This window comes from Amblyomma maculatum, unplaced genomic scaffold (assembly GCF_055883805.1).
Source record: "Amblyomma maculatum isolate TAMU_Amacu unplaced genomic scaffold, ASM5588380v1 scaffold_13, whole genome shotgun sequence".
In the NCBI taxonomy this organism is placed as follows: Eukaryota; Metazoa; Arthropoda; class Arachnida; order Ixodida; family Ixodidae; genus Amblyomma; species Amblyomma maculatum.
This window is the reverse complement of record NW_028146738.1, coordinates 34,163,081-34,184,568: the sequence shown is the minus strand read 5'-3', so window position 1 is coordinate 34,184,568 and position 21,488 is coordinate 34,163,081. Positions and strand designations below refer to the sequence as shown.

At 43.4% G+C, this 21,488-nt stretch overlaps 1 protein-coding gene across 1 annotated transcript in view; it reads left to right on the top strand.

Annotated features, from left to right (window-relative positions):
* The window catches only part of LOC146172543 (nose resistant to fluoxetine protein 6-like), a 68,340-nt gene continuing 46,852 nt past the window's right edge, over window positions 1–21,488 (top strand). Inside the window, exons 1-2 of the mRNA XM_084585795.1 lie at window positions 1–67; window positions 13,247–13,528. Of these exons, the coding sequence (XP_084441921.1) occupies window positions 1–67; window positions 13,247–13,528 (349 nt within the window). The remainder of the gene's footprint in view (window positions 68–13,246; window positions 13,529–21,488) is intronic.

Below are 21,488 nucleotides of genomic sequence, written 5' to 3'. Positions count from 1 at the left end.
ATGGTGAAAGCGATGGTTTTGAAAACTGCACAAAAGTCTGCCGAGCCCATGGTGATCGTCACTGGTGGTTGGTAGCGTCTGTGTGAAAGGAATATCTGATTTTGATATTAGAAAACTTCCGTACGACACATTTATCTCACATGGCCTTATAACACTTTTTCTATAACTTGGAGAAGCTGCTTTCGAAAATTTGCCTTGGTCGCGCAGGACTACAAAGACCAACTGGCGACTTTACGACTGATGCAAAGATTTTAATCCAGTCTAAGAAATTTCACCATTATATATGTGAGCCCAGCTTGTTTAAATAACATTTCCGGGTGTCTTTAGAGTAATTTTGGTTTATGATCCTGTCACATTATTTATATTTCCCTCTCTCCGGAAAAATGCAACTTTAGGCCTCTTACCAGGTCTAAAACCAACAAATCAAAACACGTTTCTACCAAGAAAGGACGTCACGACATGTCGAACTGTTCGGTCATGTTTACGGACACCAAACCCGTTCTCGTGCGCGTTGTCTGGCTGAACAGGCGGCTGTATAGCCCCGACTGGGGTCACTAGTTGAGAGCAACAATAAAAAACAAGCGCAAGATTTCATTCCGTAGGAAACCAGACCAAATGTAGAGCGGTGCCTCAAGTGACGTCAATCACCCATGGTTGCTTAGAGGGAAGGAAATGCGAAGTTTTAAAATTATTTTAACTGCGATAAAACTGAACAGCCGCTGCATTTGAATACGGTACCAAGAAAATCCAGAAAAATCATGGGAGGTTGGAAATTCACCGCAGTTGTCGCTATTATAATGGCCTTCTTTCTAGATGGAAGTAGTGACATAAAGGCCTATTTTTTTAGCTTTCCTCCTTGTTATTCAAGAGTCCCACTTATGTACCCTTGAAAGGCAGTAGCTATCAGTTATTTTGGCAGACGTGCTCGAATTTTTTATTTGTACTCATTTACCTGTCTGGCATTAGATGGTGAATTTGATCAGCAGCCCAAAATAATAAATTTTCAACGTATCATTGGTATCGATCACATACAGCCTTTTTCGTATTACTTATAATCAGTCATCCAAAAAGAATTTGAAGTCGTTTTCGTAATGTCTATCACATTCTTTCTGCAGTTGTACCCTACGTAGCAGCTCCAATTTTCGCCAATGCAAATTCTTATACGAACAGCTCGCCTTAAATAAGTGAAAGAAGGGAAGGAACTGGCAACAATTGTTTTTGCGTAAAATAATTTCGTAAAAGCATGGGGATTGTTTTTTTTTTTTTTTTGTTAAAAGCAACGCGCGTTTTGTTGCAACATGGTATCGTTACACACTGGTGCAGCTTGCGAAGGAAAACTTGTCGAATACTGATCAGTACTCCACGCGAGAGCATTATTTCGGAGAATCTCTTTCTTTTGGTACCGAATATCATGATAGCTGCGGAGCATCGGACACTCAAAGAACCGGCCTGCTAGGTCCCGCTGCAAACAACGAGAAGTTTCGATAGTTCATCCTTTTTGTCTAATGAAGCGGCGATATTAGCATTGCTGAAGTGCCGTACTAACACGGGGCATGGAAGACTTCCAGTCCTTTGATGTCGAAGCATGGCTTTTACACTTATGAAGACGGCCAACATTACGGCTCCCCTCAATGGCTCTAGCCAGCATTGAGACATCTTAGTTCCCGCCCCATCTGCTCTAAAGTTGATTCTCTTTTTCTTTCTAGACTGTCACTTTGGTCCACGACCGCGCATGAAATGGCGCGATGTTCTCGGTTTGCAAGCAGGGTTGCATGATCCCCTATCAGGCGGTAAGGCTTTCGTTGTGATAACGTTATTTTCAAGGGGTTAATGCGAAGCCAGTGTTTGAAGCTTAAACAACGATATGAAATGCGTGATGCAGAAAAATCACTGGAGTCATTTGAGCACCAAGCAGAGAAAACAGCAGGAATGCCAAGTGCGTTGTTCACGGGTCGACATTTGGATAAGCTGGCGGGCTTACTTAACGCGGTTGAAAATTTTGACACTTAGGAAATGAAGTTTCTGAACATACTGTATAGTTTTGTTTCTATTTCACACAATTCTTATTTAGTAATGAAGTGAAAGACGAACAGTGAACACTAATTCCACAAGAAGTTTTCAACAATTCCAGACAAGACTTTTCATGCAATTTAAACACTTAGAAGCGTGGTTTTTATCCTGCTAGCACACAACAAACTACGCGGATGAACAAAAAGCCCATCGTTTAGCCGGCAAGCAGTTTCACTGAGTACTGAAGGCAGCAGCAAGCAGTCCAAGCAATTGAAGCTTGAGTTCGCGAAAAAGGAACCAAAAATGTCTCCGCAAAGTATGCTTCGAGCGCCGTAAGAGCCATCTAAGTCACCCGCCGAGAAGTGGATAGAGCAGAGGCTGGAAATACCGAGGTTTGAAAAAGGCGAATCCAGTAGCGCGAATTATTTCTTGCTTTCTTATTATAGCTGGTTTTCTTACTTCTCAATGAAAGATAAGTCAGAAAGAATACATCATGCTCCCAGAATGCTTCCGATTGTTATTCTGATTCCCCAGAGCGCTGCAACTTCAGAGAACAAACGTTAAGGTGTTAAAGCACAAGTTTCATCCTTGTTATGCTCCAATGGTTAATCATGCAGCTGTCTGCCAAAAATTTCATTTCTTGATATTTATACCCCGATGAAAATAGCTCACTCCATAGGGCACAGGCGAGGTATCTATCTCTGGCAAAGAAGTAATTTTCAGTGCGGTAGATATATTGGCCCAGTTTGTTGCAACGATGATAGTAGAATGTATGAGTGGTAGAAATAGAACCGTCTAATGAAGCACTGCTTCAGAGTGGTGCTAATATATATACATGTTATATAGCCGAATAAAATTATTGCATAGCCGAATGCTCAGATGAGTTCATTGAACAGTTCATCAGTCAAATGCAAGAAATAAGTAACTCACTGCATCAGACTAGATTTATCGGTCACCGGCATTACTAATTGAGAAAAGACATTTGGAGTATACCTGACCTCGAACCTTTCGCCGGCCTTCCTGCCACGCCTTTCTGCCCATGTGGTGAAGAAAAGTAGTAGCGCCAAGAGAGCCTTCGAATAATTTCAAAGGGAGTCCTTCTCAGGACGTGAGACACAGACAAACGTCTGCGGCCGCTCGAGACAACAGGACGAAGGGAAGGTGGGAGAGGAGTTCCTCGCGGCAAGGCAAGTCGAGACCGATCAGCATGGTGGCGTAAAATATCGCAGAACCAAATTGCGCCCGCAACATGCGCGGTACCAAGGGAGAGCCAAAACGAGGACGACAGCGCGCGTAAAATTCCCGCTCGGCGCGCGCAATTCCAACCGGCTGGCATTCGGTCAGGCTCAGATCGCTCGACGCATTCTAATTGTCGCGCGCCAGAGAGAAGTTGGAGAAAGAGAGCGCATGAATACCGCACTCATGCGCATATAATCAGCAGCTTCCGCACAACGTTCCTGTAGAAATGCGCTGTAGTGGCTTTTCTATTTTGTCGGAAATAACGCAATAGTTATAAACGTGTCGCTAGGCGGTCACCGCCACCATATTTATTATGCACTTGTTTGCGTAAGCTTGCCCTTCATAATGTTCTTTTTTATATTTCTATCAGGCAAACCATCAGTGAAATTTGATTCTGCATGCGTAAAATTAACCGAGGAATCTTTTCAATGAGGCAAAAGTAAGCTAAATAAACAAAACAACCAAGACTCTAACGGTGCCAGTCGCAACCTTCAATGCAAAGCCAGAACAAAAGTTTGGATGCGCATGGCAGGTTACGAGGTTGAAGCTCAAACGGAGATGTCTCAATAAAAATATAAGAGCCTGTTAGCAACGCGAGAGCGAATAAAATTTTACGTTTGGGTGGCATTACAGCTTAGGCACGGGCAATTTCAAGAGAAAAGCTTTAAAATAAGAGCTCTCGCGTATATATTAAACAGTGACTACTTGCAGCCGCTAGGTGCGAAGGTCTGGAAGCACGTTTACTAAAAAGAAAAGTAAAAAAACATGCGCACAAACCAATTTTACCACCCTCTTTAGAAGCGAATGTGCTATGCGCCACGCAAGAGAATGAAAGCATCTCTTTAAGTGCTTGCTTTGGAATCCGATACAGGGTGGAGGGAAAAAGCCCGATAGCATTAACTAACCACAAAAGAGGTAGAGAAAGTGGTGCTGGCTTTGGCGAGGCCCTTATATATAGACAGAAAATTCAGTAAATTGCGCATACTGTAGCTATGCTATTGTGTGGGAGGAAACCGGTGTTCGAGTGCATGCAAGAACTTTCGCGCACCGATTTTCTTGCATTATTAGAAATTCTTCCCAACACTTCCTTATTCTAATCTAGAATCTGTATGCTTGGTGTTCAGAGTGAATGCTGAGGCTTTGATGACAGCATACCCAAGGGCATTAATCGATTCTTTTTCAAAGTAAATTGTCAGCATCATAGTCGTAAGGCACGCAGCGCATATGACACAGAAAAATCATAAAAGATGGGTTCAGACTACTTAATTAAAAAGTGTACATAAGTAGTACTAGGCAATAAAGTTTATATTGAGCAGCATAAGGATAAACATTATTCATAGTATCATTGTCATGGCAAGTGCACAGTCGAGGTCGTGCATGCTAAAGCTGCCAGACAACTTGAAGGTAATGCTCTTTTTACAGCGCATTGAAAGCATTTGGGGCTCATTGGGACAGGTTTTACGAGATTATCAATACATTGCAAAGCAATGGAAAACTAGACAGTCATGTAGCAGCTAATCAGTGCCCATGTTTAGCTGTTTGGAGAGGCCCTAAAGTGCTCTAGCACTCAGCATCGTCTTGTATGTTGTTTATTGAAGAAATGGTCAGTGGTGATAGCTTGCGATAAGGAATTGTGCAAATATCTCGGGTATTAGAAACTTATTGAAACTTTACACAGGCGCCTTTAAGTTCTTTTTTTTTTTGCAAACGTAGCACGGGAGAAAAGCCAGATGGAAGCATGGTTCGCGTATAGCCGAGATCAGTGCCTTAGTACCAAGGAGTGTAACATACACTTTCACAAAGATTAAATAACCTACAATCGACATTCTGACACCGAATGCAAAAGCATAGGCCAGACAAAACTGAAACATTTTAAATGCACTGAAGTGAAGGTTTTGCAAAAACAGGGTGCGGGACCTAAGCCTTTAAACTGTCAAATTCTTTAGAACGAGTCTTACAGCTCGGCGCTTTCACGAAAGTCCATAGGCGAGAAAAACGCCACGATACTTCTGTAGATCTAGTTAAGCTGGAAGAATAAAGAGGCAGATATTTCTGCGCACCGAGGAAGGCTGCAAGAAATACAGTAGCAGATTTAATTTTACTAGGATCTAATTTTAGATTGCATAGCCGCGGCTATGCAATGTATGAATCAGGTAGAATTTTTTAAAGGATTTCTGAAGCTGACAAACTTCGTTTCGGCGAAGCTCACATTTTATTACCGAAAAACGAGTCTACAGATTTGCTCCCTTCGGCTCGAAGAAGATTCAGTGTTTACTTGAAACTATTGAAGAATCAGTATAAAATGGCCGCTTCATAATTGAATTAGGGAGGAATCTCCGTTACAGAAGTAGACATTTGACCTCAAAAATCTAGACCTCACCTCAAACATAAAAAAAAAAAATCTCGCAATCTCACTGCCTCTAACTTCAGCAATTACTGTTTAAGTCCCCTAAGACGACCTCTCCTCACTTTTCTTGCCATCATTGGCGACCTCACTCTACCTCGCCTCGAACGCAAATTATGAATTCAGGTCGAACGTTTGACCTAAAAAAACAAAACAAAATTTGCAAATAATTATTGGAATAAACCATACCTAAAGGTAGATATGTCTTCCTCGATTATCCAGAGCTATTTTGGCATGCAAAATATCTTGTGCATGCGAGAATTGTACTTGACTGTTGATTTTATGCAAGAAACAGCAGTCCTGTTAAAAGCAGAAAAGCTCCCAAACTTCATCTCCAACTATGCAGTAATTTGGAAATATTGTCGTTGCCGTTTCACCCGTTAGAGTCGTATAGTTACAGCATATACACATGAAAAGATAGAAGCAGCAGAAAGGAGGCGAGCACGCAGCACAGAGGGACCACCGTCACTGTTGTGCACGCGCTCCCCCACTCACCGTACGTCTCTAGGCGTCCGGTATTGCTTATACACTGCGTGCGGAACTCTGACCAATAGACGCCAAAAACAGTGGTGTCCGTTTGTCAGCTCTGCGCTCATTTACTACAAAACGGTTTGCACTGCTTGTTATATATATATATATATATATATATATATATATAAAGAAACTAAATGTGCGGGCAGGTGGATTGAGCTATATGCTCTGCAAATACGCCAAAAGAAAAAGCCAAGTGTGAGAGATTTGGCCTGTCTTCTGCTGGGCAGCGCGAGAACCTAACTGATTTCATACAAGAAAAGAAAGCAGATGCAAATTGACGAGCGTACAAATGTCGAACACCAAAAACAGAACAGCACAACTGCTCTCCGCAGAGCGTATCATTAGAAGCCTTGAGACATCCACACAGTCCTGTATTTCACATCTCTAGCGCGTGATCGATTCCAATCAAGCATTCTGACTCAAAAAAAAAAAGGAGCGTTTGAACATATTAACTCTTCATTTCTCACGTGAAAAGTTTCTAACCGTTGATCTGTCCAAACACAAAATGTAGAGCAAAAATCATCGCAATAATTTCTAGTTCCTCAACTTTACTGCCCATAAATAAAAGGTCCCAAATCAAATGGCTGCCAAGAGAGTTGACATTATATAGTCATCGAATCCTTTATCTTCCTTCTTTACTCATACATTATTCGAATGCGCGACGGGGTGGTGCAGTGGTTACGGCACTGGACTACTGCTCCCAAGGACGCGGGATCGAATCCAGGTCTCGGCGGCCGCTTTTCGCGGGGGGCGAAAAGCAGGGTGCCCGTGTGCTGTCCGATGTCAGTGCACGATAAAGAACCCCATGTGATCAAAATGTCTGGAGTCCTTCACTACGGCGTCTCTCATAGCTCAGCCGCTTTGGGAGGTTAAACCCCACTAACCAAAACAAACCATCTTATTCTAGAGATGAACAATGGGTTTTAGTGGAGCAAGAGCTTTTTCTTTTGGCTTTATTGAATAAGCCCCGAATATACATTTTGCCTCTTTCCTCTACGCAGACGCTTGTAAATGGTTATCATGCGCAGGCAGCTTTCCTGTATGTCAGGAGCGCCTGCTGCACCGTCCCTCTCACCGTTTCGCTTTTTTTACCGCTATACTGGTTATGTAAGGAACACTAGTACGTTCATCTCGGGCTGCAATGTTTCAGCCTTGCAGTTCTAGGGGCCACTAGCTTATATATGAGAAGGAACAAGAATTACAACACCATAGAGAGGTTATTCTGAAGAATTAAGAATATAAATATATGGAATTGGAACTTAGAATGATAGCGTGTGATTTTAAAGAGAGAACCCCGATAAAAGTCTCAGGCGGTCTTGGGCAGGTTTTCTTAGTTTCTTCGTGGCTTTTTTTTTTTTATTTTGCTCTCGCACTATTAAGTTCTCTGACAATTTCACAGTACCAGTTTCTGTTAAGTCACTATGCCAATCGCAGGATCCTTCTTAACCAAATGTAAGATAGCAGCTGTGAAGTCAGTGTCCTAAACAGGCGGTGGGGGAACGGGGGACGTATATGAAGAGTTTGTGTTGTGGAAAATAACACTCCTTCTATAAAGACTAGAAGGAAGCGGACGTTACGATGGAGCGCCAAAGGCTGGGAAGGGGCTTCGGCACCCGGTTGTCCAGACGGGCCGGTAACCTATAACACCAAACGGCTCCGCATGCCCACCGCGGCGGTATGCTAGAACTCCTCGCCAGGAGGACCGCTCTTCGGAGTAAGCCGCAAGAACAGCAAAAAGCCTGTACCTTACAATTTAGACCGCGCAGAATGACGACCTTACTCAACCTCCAACTCACAGTCGAGGTTGACGTCCTATTTCATCACCTCACTCAAGAAATTTGGAGCTGTCGCTCGCCGACCTCATCCATGCGGTTGGCCATTTTGAGGTCGAGGTTGACCTCGAAGCTTCCTACTTATATAGTTGTGGACTTATCTACAAATGTGACCGACAACACTGGGTGTATTCTTGAAGAAAGGGTGAAACATAGTTCCTATACAAGAACTAATACGCAGTAGTGCAGTAATGGATAGATAGTGCTGATTTTGGTAACGGTGATATCAAATGGCTAGAGTTAGCATCGTAGCCCAAACGAACAGCCAAAACCATCGCATGATGCCTTATCAACAGTTGTTTTCTCGGCGGTGCCAATTGCGGGTTTTCCCTTCCCTTAATCTTGTGTATTTTTTGTTTTCTTATATCGGTGTAAATGAATAAGAAACTCGCAAAACTTAACGAACGAATAAGGGCAGAATTCCAAAAGCTCAAAATTGAGCCCCGCAAAGCACTAAAACTGTAACGTGAAGCGTCTGGACGCCACCATCGTTGTCAAGTGCGCGAAATACGAAATGAGCGAAGAAACAAACCAGAGTATGAAATATATGGATTTCACGACTCATTAGAGAATTAGACGCTCATGTTGCAAAAACGCAAAGCATTTAGAACTGAAAACATAGGACTTCGATCAAAATATGGCCTACTCTAGACCAACGTTCTAGACCAACACACCGGAAAGCTATGAAAGCCTGGCTCACTTACGCAAACTTAGGATAAGCTGGCGTTGTATCCGATGTTCGCTCGGAACCAGTGCTGAGCACCCGTGTCCGGCGCTCAAGAAACTACTTGGCATGGCCAGCAAAATGAAACCGAAGAAAATGTCGAAGTTGGGTTGGTCGCTAAATGGCGAAACCTATGCAAAGTAGACAGAACAGTATAAGATCATACTGTTATCAGGATAACGTGACCTCCCCCATATAATTACTCGACTCAAAAATAAAGCACTAGACGCGTAGTAGGGAGTATGGGACCCCGGCTCTGCTGGAATCATCTCCAGCCTCTTCCCTACAGAGCGCTTGACTTTTTCATAATGACACCCGGTCAGCAACTAATAAGGATGATGCCTTCAGCAGATTTTAAGGAAATTCAATTCGAATTTAGACTTGGTATTAAGAAGGTTGCAGGCTGTATACTTCTATACCAATACCTAACATTGCTGGATACAAGGGCTTCAATCTTAAACGACTCCGTTCAGAGGTGGCGGTTCTGCAACGCATATGAAAAAAAAAAAAAAAAAAAAAAAGTGGTCTTACGCCACAATATAGCAAAGTAACATCGCATTATAAAATGTTATCAGCATGAAACCGAGATGAAATATTATCTGTTCGTATACCGCGCACGTAGCGGCAACGTGCACTTTCTGAAATGATTTGACGAATTTTTGGAATATGTATGTGTCTGAGAGGCCGTTGCAATTTATATTGCTTTCCCAAAGACGTGACAGTAAAAATAACGCAACTTCTGGTTATTACTAGGCTTTCCTCCGCTGGTTTAACGAGCACAATTTCTGTTCCCACTTGTATGGCATTGCCAAGTACATCTGCGCTGTAACTAATTGTCACTAACATCAAACCAACAGCTCAGAATTCTGGTACAGTCACGTTCAAAGTGAGTAATTATGGCCCTGTATTCATGTTTCGTTCCCGATAAAAAATTAATAAACAGCAGTTCATTTCCGGAAGTCTTTTCTTTTCAGTGCATAACACCTGATGCGATTGAATTGTTTATTGATCAAAGAAATGCCTGCGACTGGACGTTTGTATTCGAAAGCTTAATCACGGCAGAGGAATATTCTTATGGGTCCCATTAAAATGATAAATCATAAAAACCGTCTGTACCACTCTTTTCTGTGCACGCGTACAACAGAAGGTCTTCTTGATTCCAAAAAACGCCAGAATTATACTCACCGCTATCCTGAAACTAAGCTAGCATATTATCGCCAGCTGTTCCCTAATGTGCGAAGAAAACAACCAAACATTGCCTAGAATATGCTATGAAAAAAGTCCCGCACCGCACGATTTCATACTTTCACTTTAATAACGCCGCTGTAAACGGAGAGGAATAGATTGTCGCTAGCTGATTACTTTAACAAACACATCGTCAGGATAGGTAATACAATACACCCCACGCCACAGCAACGGGATAAAGCCTTCAACACCGATGACAGCTGTTTTCTTGAGACAACTGACGAAACGAAAGTGTAAACATTCAGTCATCTAAAAAAGCCCCCAACATTTGACTGCGACAATGCGGCAATTACAAACCAATTTTGCATTTACTTTTGCGCGTAGTTTGCTCGCTTTTTTTAAATAACTTTTGAGCCTGGTGTTTTTCCCTAAATTCTGCGTTTGGGCGAGTTTGTTAACCATGTTTATCGTGAAAGCTCAAAACAAGAAAGAAAACACGGACAACAGAAACAGACAGACGCATGAGCGCTTGGGTGTCTGTTTTTTTGCGGTTGTCGATGTTTCTTTTGTGTGTGCGTGTTTCCACGATCAACGTGTTTTTCCCGACGAAAAGAAACGCTCCAGAGTTTCCGTCATCAAAAAAAGGTGTTGACCGACATTCCCCAACTAAGCACAGGCGAATAACTATTATTTCCGTCACCTCGAAAAGATCGAAGGAATTATGTTCGGTTATCTTTTAGAATATTTTACAGCAAAAAACTGTCTTCTCTGACTAACTGCATGACTGTAGAGTGGGAAGATCAAAGCAGTATTGTTAACAACCTAAACATACGTGCTAGATAACATTCAAGAAAATTACTTCGCTCTTTACCTCTTTGTGCATTTAAAAGCCTTTAATTATCAAAACCACCAGATAATCTCGACAAAATCTCTCTCTATACGGAATTTATGGAACACCTCAAGAAAAATGAAATCGTACTTAATGAAAAGAAAACAAATCATCTGTATAGGGAATCGCCAATCGAGCATTCTGTCAGTTATTAAAGGTGTACTGCAAAAAACCTCCGGGAACGTATTTTGGTTAACGTTTTTATTCATGCCATTTTTCTTACCAGTAGATAAGCGAAATTCATCATATACGCCGATGACTGTTCTATACCTACGCCTGGCCCTGATGTAAACTTGCTAATTAGGCGATGTTAAGCTTTTTGTTCTAAGTGTTTTCTCCAGGTCCAAATCAAATCCTCTCAAAATATACTCATCAAAAATTAAGATAATAATTTTTCAGATAGAAAATAACATGCTTCATTCAAATCATGTCATAACCTATGAAGCACAGCTATTTCAAATTGTAGAAACACAAAAGCACTTGTAGTAGCTTTTAGTACTATGTAAAAATGTGGCTAATATACGCAAAAAGTCACCGCAGTAACTGGGATTGCTTCACGTCCCCGTATTTGTCTTCCAACACTGATTAACCTACGTATATATTATGTATTGCTTGTGCCACATATCTACTACTGTACTATCATCTGGGGCAGCGCAACCAATAGAAGTAAAAGAACGCATTTTACAATAATAAATAAATGATAGGCACATTGGGAAACATGAAGACCTAGCACATACCATCCCCGTCTTCGTAACCTCTGATATCAGCACTGTATATTTATTATGCAACCTGCAGGTTCTACGCACATAACTTTCTCGGAATAGGAATTCATTTCATGAGTTTTTGTTTGCCGCCGCATCCCTACTATGCTACGAACGAGTCATCTCTACAATAAATATATAACACTGGCAAGTTCCCCGCTTCTGAACGAACTACAAGCACCATTCATTGAAACGTAGACTGCCTTCACTGCTTAAAGAATATATATTTCATGCCAAGCCTTCAACAATACCATCTGAGGCAACAATTCCTAGCCACACCACAAAAAAAAAAACAAGGCTTTAATCGAAATCACTTGAAGAAAAGAAGATTAAACGGAAGCCTAAATGGCAGTTCCCGAAAGGATTTTGTTGATTGCTTTTCGTTTTATTTTTTGTGTAATACTGAGCGTTATTCTGAAATTACCTCGGCTAATAGAGTTCCCTTTTGCTTCTTTGTTACACTGCTAAAAAATGTGCAATATTTCTATGTACTGGTTACTTCACAACGTATATGAGGTAATATAGTTTTCATGTAATGTATGCTGTATATTCAACATTTCGCTGATCACATTGTGCAAGTTCTACTTCCATACAGAGTCACATGTTTTGTATTGCAAATACTATAGTTTTGACGTATTGACATCGATATTTATTTTTTCATATTGTAATTATACATTCGTACTCAGTCGGATCTGGTCGAGCTGCTACTGGGAGTTCTTTTTTTTTTTCGCCCCGTAACTCCACTCATGTGTTTGGTGAAATAAATTAACTGAACTGAATTAAATAAATGCTAACGGTAATCTGGGTGACGCCCACATTCTCATTTCCAGCTCACGAAGCGCATCTGAATCCCTCCATATCCGCTTCGCATCAGGCAACCGAATGTCCCTAAAACTGTGGACAGGCCAGGGAGCTCTCCGCTCACGCCTGCACCAGGGTGTCTGCGGGCTTTCTATTTCGATCCGCTTCGAAGCGGAATAAACACGGTACATGGAGCTCCAGCTGAAAGGGAGCCTACGCTAATTCTATATCTGCAGCGCCAACATTATACCGCTCCTTCAGGTGAACCCTCCTTCTTCTGTTCAGCTCTCAAAGCCACGATCGTTTGAGAGCATGTCGGAGCGAGAGAGACGCGGAAAGTGAAAAGGGCACGATAGTACACAAACCGAATATCGCGAAAACGGGCAGGGAAGGGAGGTGAGCGTTGTCGCAAGGGTGGGCGGTCTGGTATCTCCCCATCGCCGTGACCGCGCCTCAGCCTTCTTCTTAGAAGGTTATAAGAGAGGCATGCCCACCCGGCCGGAGTGCGTGCCTCTGTGTGTGTGTGCGTGTTTGAGTGAGTGTGTATGTATCTGCTGCCGGGAGGAGTAAGTAATCGGAGCGATTGGGCCGTAACTTTGCGCGTCCCTGACACGAGTCTGTTCTGGTCGTTTTCACCGAACGCAGGACGAACGAGTGCAGACTGTCGTACGACGCCAACGCGCTCAGGCACAGTGACCCTTCCTACCACGCACCTTCCCTTCAATACGCCACCGCCGACCGAAACTACAAGTTGGGACCACGCGTTCGTTCACGGGGCCATGCGTTCACGAAACAGAAGTTCGTGTCTCACACTTATAGTCGTCACGTTGCTGGCAGTTGCTCTCCACACTGTCCAATGTCTGGCAGCATCCAATGCTACGCCAGGATCGGAAGCTCGCACGGTCTCAGAAGGCGAAGAAGACGTCCTGCCGGCTGAGTCGGTCGTAGTCGTCCACAGCGCGCCCCCACCATCGGAGCCCAGGCAGGGCATCATGGACAAGATCAAGCGCTGGATCGGCCAGAAGATCGACGAGTCGTCGCCCGCACTGACGTGGAAGCTGCTCAGGGCTGGCGTCTCGCCCCAGTGCAGCATCGGGTTGCTGAAACTCGTCCGGGGCATCCGAAACCTAGAGCCCTGGGCGCTTCGACGTAAGTAGCAAATGACCGTATGTAAAGTTGTGCATTTGCAGGCGTTGCTTTTCCTTAAGGGAAGCGTTCGGTTTGGGCACTTCAGAGAGCCATGTAAAGCGCAATAATGTTTCTTCCCTGTGCGGACGAGAAGGGAAACTTTGGCAGTAATACTAATTTCCGTGCTCTACACTCCTTCCTGGTACAGAGTTACGCAGCTCTTATGAATCACGAAGCATCACTGTTCTCATATATTAGGAAAAAAATACTTCAGTCCTCATCAAGGTGAGCCAAGGGTCTCGGTTAGGATTCGCAGTTATGCACCTTGATTGAGGCTCTTGGGTCATCTCTATTTGTGTCACAAATCTTTTGTAAACAGAAATAATTGTCTATAGGAGTTGTTGCAATAGGAGGATAAACCACGAAGCAGATCATGGAAAGGAAAATTGGCAATTCGGGCCAATCAAGGGAACACTCTAACTTCGCTTTCATCTTACCTGACGCTCTCAGATTGTCGGTCCGCAATTGCGGTTCTGATGTTTTACATACTGATAGATGAGCAACATGACGGGAGAACGTGGCCTTGCAGGGGAATTATTTTGCTGAAGTAAATTGGCTACACTGCGCACTGAGAGCTTCGAAGAAACTCAAAAAGCAAAGATGCTTTTGCTAACCCTCTGCGCCTGTTTACTAGAGAGCTCATTTGTCGCCTGTGGGAAAATATTTCTACTGCCGGTACTGGAGACACATTTTATGAATGTTCATTTAGCAGAGTACCACGCCAGCAGTCACGCTTTATATAATTCGTATCGTTGTCAGTGCAATGTCTTCGACGTACAACTTTCCACTGCTCAAGTCCTCTCACGATGGCTTATCTGGTGTGTGGTATTGCGTTCTTTGTTTTTCACACGACCTATGTTTCGTGCACTTATTCTTTTCCTCCCATGTCCCATAATTTACTAAACAGGAAGACCGTTACAAATGACTGCATCCGATATAGAAAGGCTATCATTTTAACATTGAATGACCGCTACTAATATTTTGATGGATATATGTTTCAGTCTAAACGATATGATGAGAAATATTGTAGTCATTATTTCTACGTTTGCAGACGCATTGCTAACTGTTTAATGCGAGGGGTCCCACGTGGCTAAATAACAGCAATGGTCCACATATTATCCGCTCCGGACGACTTCCATCGCACAGTTCCAAGTGCACAAGCGAGCTTAGATTTTATGAAAGAAGCTTTATTTGGCATGCAAATAACAGCGCAGAAGAAACAAAAGAACTCCAGGCACCCGGTACCATTTTACCCGAGCACGTGTTAAAGAAACAGTAAATGATCTTACGAAAGGCGAAGTTGCAGTCTTAATGTAGGCAGGCCGAAGAAGTGATCTGACCCTAAGTTCTGTACGCGCTGAGCGAAGCAGAGAGCAGCTCCTGTTACACGCAGCAAAGATATTTAAGATGGGGGGGGGGGGCTACAAGAAGGCTCCCTGATCAATTTCGGCCATGTGTGGTTTTACGCACTGCAGCAGGGCGAAAGTGTTTTTTTTTTGCATTTTGTTCCTGTAGAAATTCGGCTACGGCAGTCGACATTTGATGCCGTGACCTTGGGGTCAGAAGCCGAAAGCCATAGCTGTTCCGACACTGCGGCGCATAAATGAAATTCTATAAAGTATAGAATTTACACAATGAACCTAATTTCAATTTGTGGATCGTTTTCTGACGACCGTCTTTGTCCTTCCTTTATGAAGAGCGACACGAAATAGAAGGGTTCATTAACTAGAGTCATTTTTGTCAGTGCTGGCAACAGACCGCCGGAACTGCGATAGTTTCTATGCCGTAGAGTTTGCACGCCAGATTTACTAAGCTTGTGAAAAATTTCTTTATTTTTATTTTTTTGACTTCGGTATCTTGGGGCTATTGACGGATCATCTAGGTAAAAGAGCGGCGCGGTAATGGGAACAACATTATAAAGTAAGAAAAAATGGAAGGTCTTATTCTGTACGCTGAATGTATATTCTTAGAAATTGCGCCTACAAACTATTTGGCTAAACGAAGCTTATTAAGGCAAGAGCTCACGTGCTTTACAGCCGTTAAAAGAAAGACAGAGATCCGGTTAGAGAAATAAATTTTACAAAATAGAATGCTTAAGAACTAGCGATAACCTTTAGTCGCTGTGAATATTTTTGCAGAGCGGTCTCAGTCAGAGACGTAAAACAATACTGCCAGAAATGATTGTTGGGCTTAATTCCCCAACTCCGAATTTCAAACTAGAGACGATGTATGCTAGTTTTTAATGCTGATAATCCAATACGAAAAAAGAATTCTAGCTGTACCCTCGTAACTGAAACATTTTCCTCGCTCCCAGGCAGAGCTATTATTATGTCGAACATTATTAAATTTACCGCACTAGGCAGTAACCTTGAGATAAACAAAAAGGATTTTCAGGTAATATTGCTTCTAGCTCGGAGCTGTCATATTAGCAGCAGCATTGCTCTGGCATAGGCGCGATATTTACCGTGCCCGGCGGGACAGATGAAAACCAACCACTGTCCTTGAGAGGTCTTGGTCGCAACTGTTATTTTCAAGCGGCTGCAGTCTCCCCAGTGGGTGGCTTCAATCGTTCCGGGAGGCCACGCCCAATAGAGGTTGTGAAAGTGCTAAAAGTGGAAATGGTTAATTCGTAAACAAGCGAGCGAGCAGCCGAGTGCGGTACCTGGCAGGACGATAAGCGATTTTTCTGCCGGCTGTAGCGCTAAGACTCTACAGACACAACTGAAGGGGGAAGTACGGCCGGAAAAACACGTTGACGTTTAAAGAAATGCAAAAGACCTATAAACATGTAAGCTATAAAGGGGTTCAATAAAAACACATTGTCAGCCTACGCACAAGATTCATTAAATAAAGAAAGTCGTCTAGATGGAGAAAGCGATCTTCAAAAAGAAATATGTAGGGCTCGCAGGAAAAGCGGAACGTAGTGTCTCTCACAGGAGATGCTGGTACGTTTCTATGGAGGAATCTACAAGCAAATAAGGCTGACTGCCAGGAACATTCGCCATGTCATCGCGTTTGTTTCATATTATGTGCTTATCAATAGAAAAAGAAATGTTACCATTCGTGCGAACTGTACAAGCCTTACATGAAGAAAGACAGCGAGATAAAAAAAGTTTCCTAAATGTAAATATTTGCAATATTTGCGGAATATTGAGTAAGAGGAAGAAATGCTGCTACGAAAACGCATCATCTTATGTCCCTGAACGCCACAGATAGAAATATGAAAGGCAAAGCAGAGTATATAGTTTCAGAGAGAGATGACATTCCTGCTTTTCAGCGCACAAATAACCAGATCGCAACAAACGAGCCGAACAAACGTTTCACTGATTGCACTAATGCGGTGCTTAGCACAACATGTCAGCACCGCTGAACAATTTTAAACTTCGAAAAGTTTCCTCACAGAGTTTTCGTAAAAACTTTCCCCTCCGACACCGTACCAACCTATACAACTGTAAGAAATAAAGCGCTTCACTCTTTAAGAATGGTCCAATTAGATCTTGAAACACGTTGAAAAAGGAGTGCAGGTATGCACAAAGGCGTTATTAGATCTATTTTCTGAGAGGCAACCGCGAAGGCGAGATAATGTATCGTCGCCGACTCTTACTTCAGTGTTGAACAACTGAACCGTTAAGTTCTGGCTCCTCCGGTACCAGCACGTTGTGACTGCATTTCCAGCAAACCTGCAAATGCCAGTTTTTTTGTTTTGTCGATTTCAATGCTAAAACACATTCACGACAGCGCCATATCTAGACGTTATGGTTCATAGTTATCCAGTTTTAAGGAGTTCACTCGAACACATGAAGGAACTGTGGAACACTCTTAATGTTTTTTTTTTTTTTTCTATTGTTTTCCTTCTTGAGGACAAATTCGCTTATACCAGTGCGGGCACGGGATAGACGTGCGCCGCAAGACAAAAGATGGCTGCGTACATCAGGCGCTTTCATTACCGCCTGCAGAGATGCCTGAAAGCCGCCAAACATTAGTTAGTGCAGACAGCTCGACGAGAAGACGTCGTGCATCGTGACGCGTTTTGTCGACGACAAGGCGCCATTAGTTCACGGCCGTTGGACGGCCTTAATTGTGCAGACCTCCATACGAGGCGTTCTCAGTGCCAAAGATAACGTCGGTTCGACAATGTTTCTTTTTTAAGCTGGCAAATGTATCCAACGCGCAGCTTTCACACCCGAATTCGTCACTCCGGACAACTGCGAAAAGAAAATATGACAAAAGGAAACAGTGTAAATGTAAAACAAGCGCGCTCTTAATATCACTCATAAGATCAACAAGACGCACGCGCCGGCCGGCGGCGGCACTGGAGCGCTTCCTCTAGGTCACATTCTCGGTGGATGGCGGAAGAGCCAGAGGCATGCGTACGTGCGCGAGTCGCCCTGGACACCGGCTGCCCCTGCCCGATCGAGTGCGAAACATGCAGGAAAAGAGAAGCGGGGCTCGTCGCGTGTCGCTTTCTCGCCGGCGCTGCCGCCGGTCGCATAGTGCCGCGAGACGCACGTGCGGCCCCTCGTCCAGCCTCAACCGGAGCAAGGTTGGCTCGCTCTCATTCCGACCTAGTCATATTTGCCTCGGCGGGACACTACTAATCCGACTAGCGCTGCAAGGGAAGCTCCGAGCGCGAAGACGGCCGCAGTGGTATGGACATCGATCGCCTTGCAAAGCGACTCTTGTCTCACAGAGCAGTATATGCGCTTCTGCCATGCGTACATACTAGGCCGCATTATTGAGATTCAAATGCCGATAATAGCAGTCAAGGTTGCAAGGATGTTTACTCAGGTCGGGTTGTGGAAGGAAGAGAAATTGCAATCTAACACCATTCAGCTTAAGAACCTTTAAGAGAAACAAGAATGAAAAATAAAATGTTTAGACCTACAGCCCTTCTTCGTATGGGTTACCGGGCTGGTGTATAGAACCAGAAACAGGGATACTCCTGTTCAGTGGAGAACCGAACATTAGCGTTGCAGTAGGCGCTGTGAGCGGAAGATCACAAGCATACCTCTGGCAGATGTCCCTGCCGGAAACTAAATTGATCGTTTGGTTGTGTGAAGTCACGAAACCACATGACATGACCTAGATGGCAGGAGTTCGAAATAGTAAATAGGAATTGAGCCCGTAACCCTTATACCGGGTAAAAGAATTGAGCCCGTGACCCTTATACCCCGAGTCACGCCCTCTCTACCCTATGGGACAGCCGGGACTATTCCGGCTTCGGTAAATTGGCGTCTTATATCTTTGTGGGGTGGACTTTCACCCAGTGTGGCAGCTAAACATTGTGATAGAACATGAGAAAGAAGATGGCTCCATAGGATGAAATTGCACTGAACAAGGGCAGAGGAGTAGCCTCCTTTGCAAGCCGAGCCAATGTTTGTTTCTACAAGGGAACTTGTCTTCGTCCAGACGCAGACAGGACCCCATGTCGAAACGTTTGCTCGGCTTGCGAACTAAGGCTAACTGAAGACTGCGTGGTACTGAATATGTGTCAGATAATAGAGCCACATACATCATGCGCTAATCATAAAACCAATCGCACCGTGTGTGCTTGCGAACGAAGATACCAAACAGGAGCTACAGTCGGAAGCCATTAACGGTTTCGCGTCATAGCCTTAATGGCGGTTCTTTTCAAGGACCTGTAATCAAGAACTCCACTTCAGCTCTAAAGTGCACACAAGCACTACCAGCATTCGTCCTAACCTTATTTTAAATATAATGCAGTGACACACGCTCGTTCTAAACAAAACGTCGTGATCTTAAATAATTGATACGCATTAACACAAAAGGTGCTTTAGGTTTGCGCTAATTTCACTTACCCTAAGTCACCTTATGCTCCTTTACGAGATTATTGCGTAGCTGAGGAACCTAACATATCGGTCATCGCTACAGTATAAGCAAAAAACACAAGTGAAGCGGAAACCGGTTTAGCGACGTCCAGAGCATAATCTGATTATTATTTGTGTGACTATGGCAGCGCAGCGGTGTCACTAAAAAAAAATACCACTTGTATATGCACCAACAATATTAAACTGGGGAAAGTAATAAAAAAAATTATATTTAGCTAAATATGCAACCTTGGAGGACAAGTCCCACCCAGAATAGCAGTACTTCCATTGACGTAACCGATCATATAACATTCTTCTTTCCATCCGTCTGCCTGCCGAGGACATGGAGCGTATTTAGATCGGGATGTGGCAGAAGAGGCACAAAATACACGAAACGAAGAAGTGGCTTTCAGCGCTCCTCTGCTCCTCCCTCGCCTCCCCACACACACATACATGCATTACTACAAATGTTCGAAATTATTTGTTTCTTGTAGCTGTCCTATTACGCAGTTGTGATGGTTGACGTGTGTTTGGTATAGGGAATTATATTATGAAGTATATTTCAGTTGCCTAATCTCCTCTTCGCCTTCCTTTGCCAGCAGCACCGTTTTTTCCCTTTTCCTCTGTCTGTATGTATCGCAGATAAATTTCTCACATCTCTTATGTCCACTGAGTTGAGTGTAATGGAGAATGCAGCAGAAAAGCGACATGCAAGCGCCGACATTCGACGCAGACATGTTGTTCAAACGCGCAAACCTTACTCCTCGCAACAAAATGCAGTAAGCTGTAGTGCCCAAATAAATCTCAAACTAAGGTCACGACTTTCAAGGTCTATACTGCTGCAATAAATTAAGCTGTAAATGTGGAATTAACTACTCGACTGTTTGCTTTCGCGGGTCAAAAATGTATGCACCACTACATCTGGAGTACAGGTTAGGTTAGCATAGGTGCCGTATTTGTTCAACGAGTACAAGGACGTATTGACCAGTAAGGCATACTGAGAAAATATTTTTTGAGGTGCAGTCGAGACGCCATGAATGTATACTGAACTAAATGATCTGAGAATTTCTCAAAGAAATGCCTGTTACCACTGAGAGAGGAATTACCGAATCACTATAGAGAGATACGCGCAAAGATCCCATATACCACAGAAACAATTAGCGGAAGCTTTTCCGATGTCATAAAGCGCTAGAACTGTTTAAATATAACAGCCGCGTTCTAGATTCTACAGTTGGTACCTGAAAGTAACGGATAAGTCATTCTCGCACAGTTGCCAAGCGCGAATCACGTGTCTTGTCAGCTACGCTCGTTGTTTTTTTTTTTCTGTTTTTTGTTTTTTGCCAGTAACTTAAGCAGTTCAACCCGCGCATTACAGACTTTGCTTTGTTATTTGAACACGAATGTCTATGTTATACATGACATATCTTGGGGCAATTATTTGCCTTGAGCACATTATCTTCTTTTCACTTAAACATAAATTTGGTGAACACAATGTTTTTCTTATCATCAGTTTTTGAGCAGCGAACGGTAACCATTGATAACAACTGGATGCAACAATCGATCAACAGAATGTGTTAGCAACGTTTTGCGATTTTCGCACCAATATCGCATTGTCTTACGTGAATGGGACAGTCAACGTTGCCGCCGCCACCGCGAGGTGCCTTGACTGAATTTACGGAACGATACCTGGCTGCTGGCATCATTCACTACTTTATTTTTTTTCTGAAAGTTCACAGCTCGCAGCATTCGCGCCCTCCGGTCGCTTGAAACTGAAATTATGGACGCGAAGAGAGCACGCAACCACACCGGGTAACCCACACTCTCTTAAGAGCGCTCATGTACCATGGCTGCCAGCTTCAACCGACGAGGCGTTTTCCGCGAGTGCCCAAAGGAACAGCTGTATGAACGTAGTAATTGCTGCTTCCCCTGATATTATCCTTCCGACGCCGTGTATTACCTTCCTGGTTTTATATCCGGGCGGCAACTGATGGCGAATATGCATAACACATTTCATTCGAGGGCAGGCAAAGTGCTTGTGTGTACCGTACGCTATTTCTAGAGGTAGCACGCAGTCGTTTCCCTTTAATAATGAA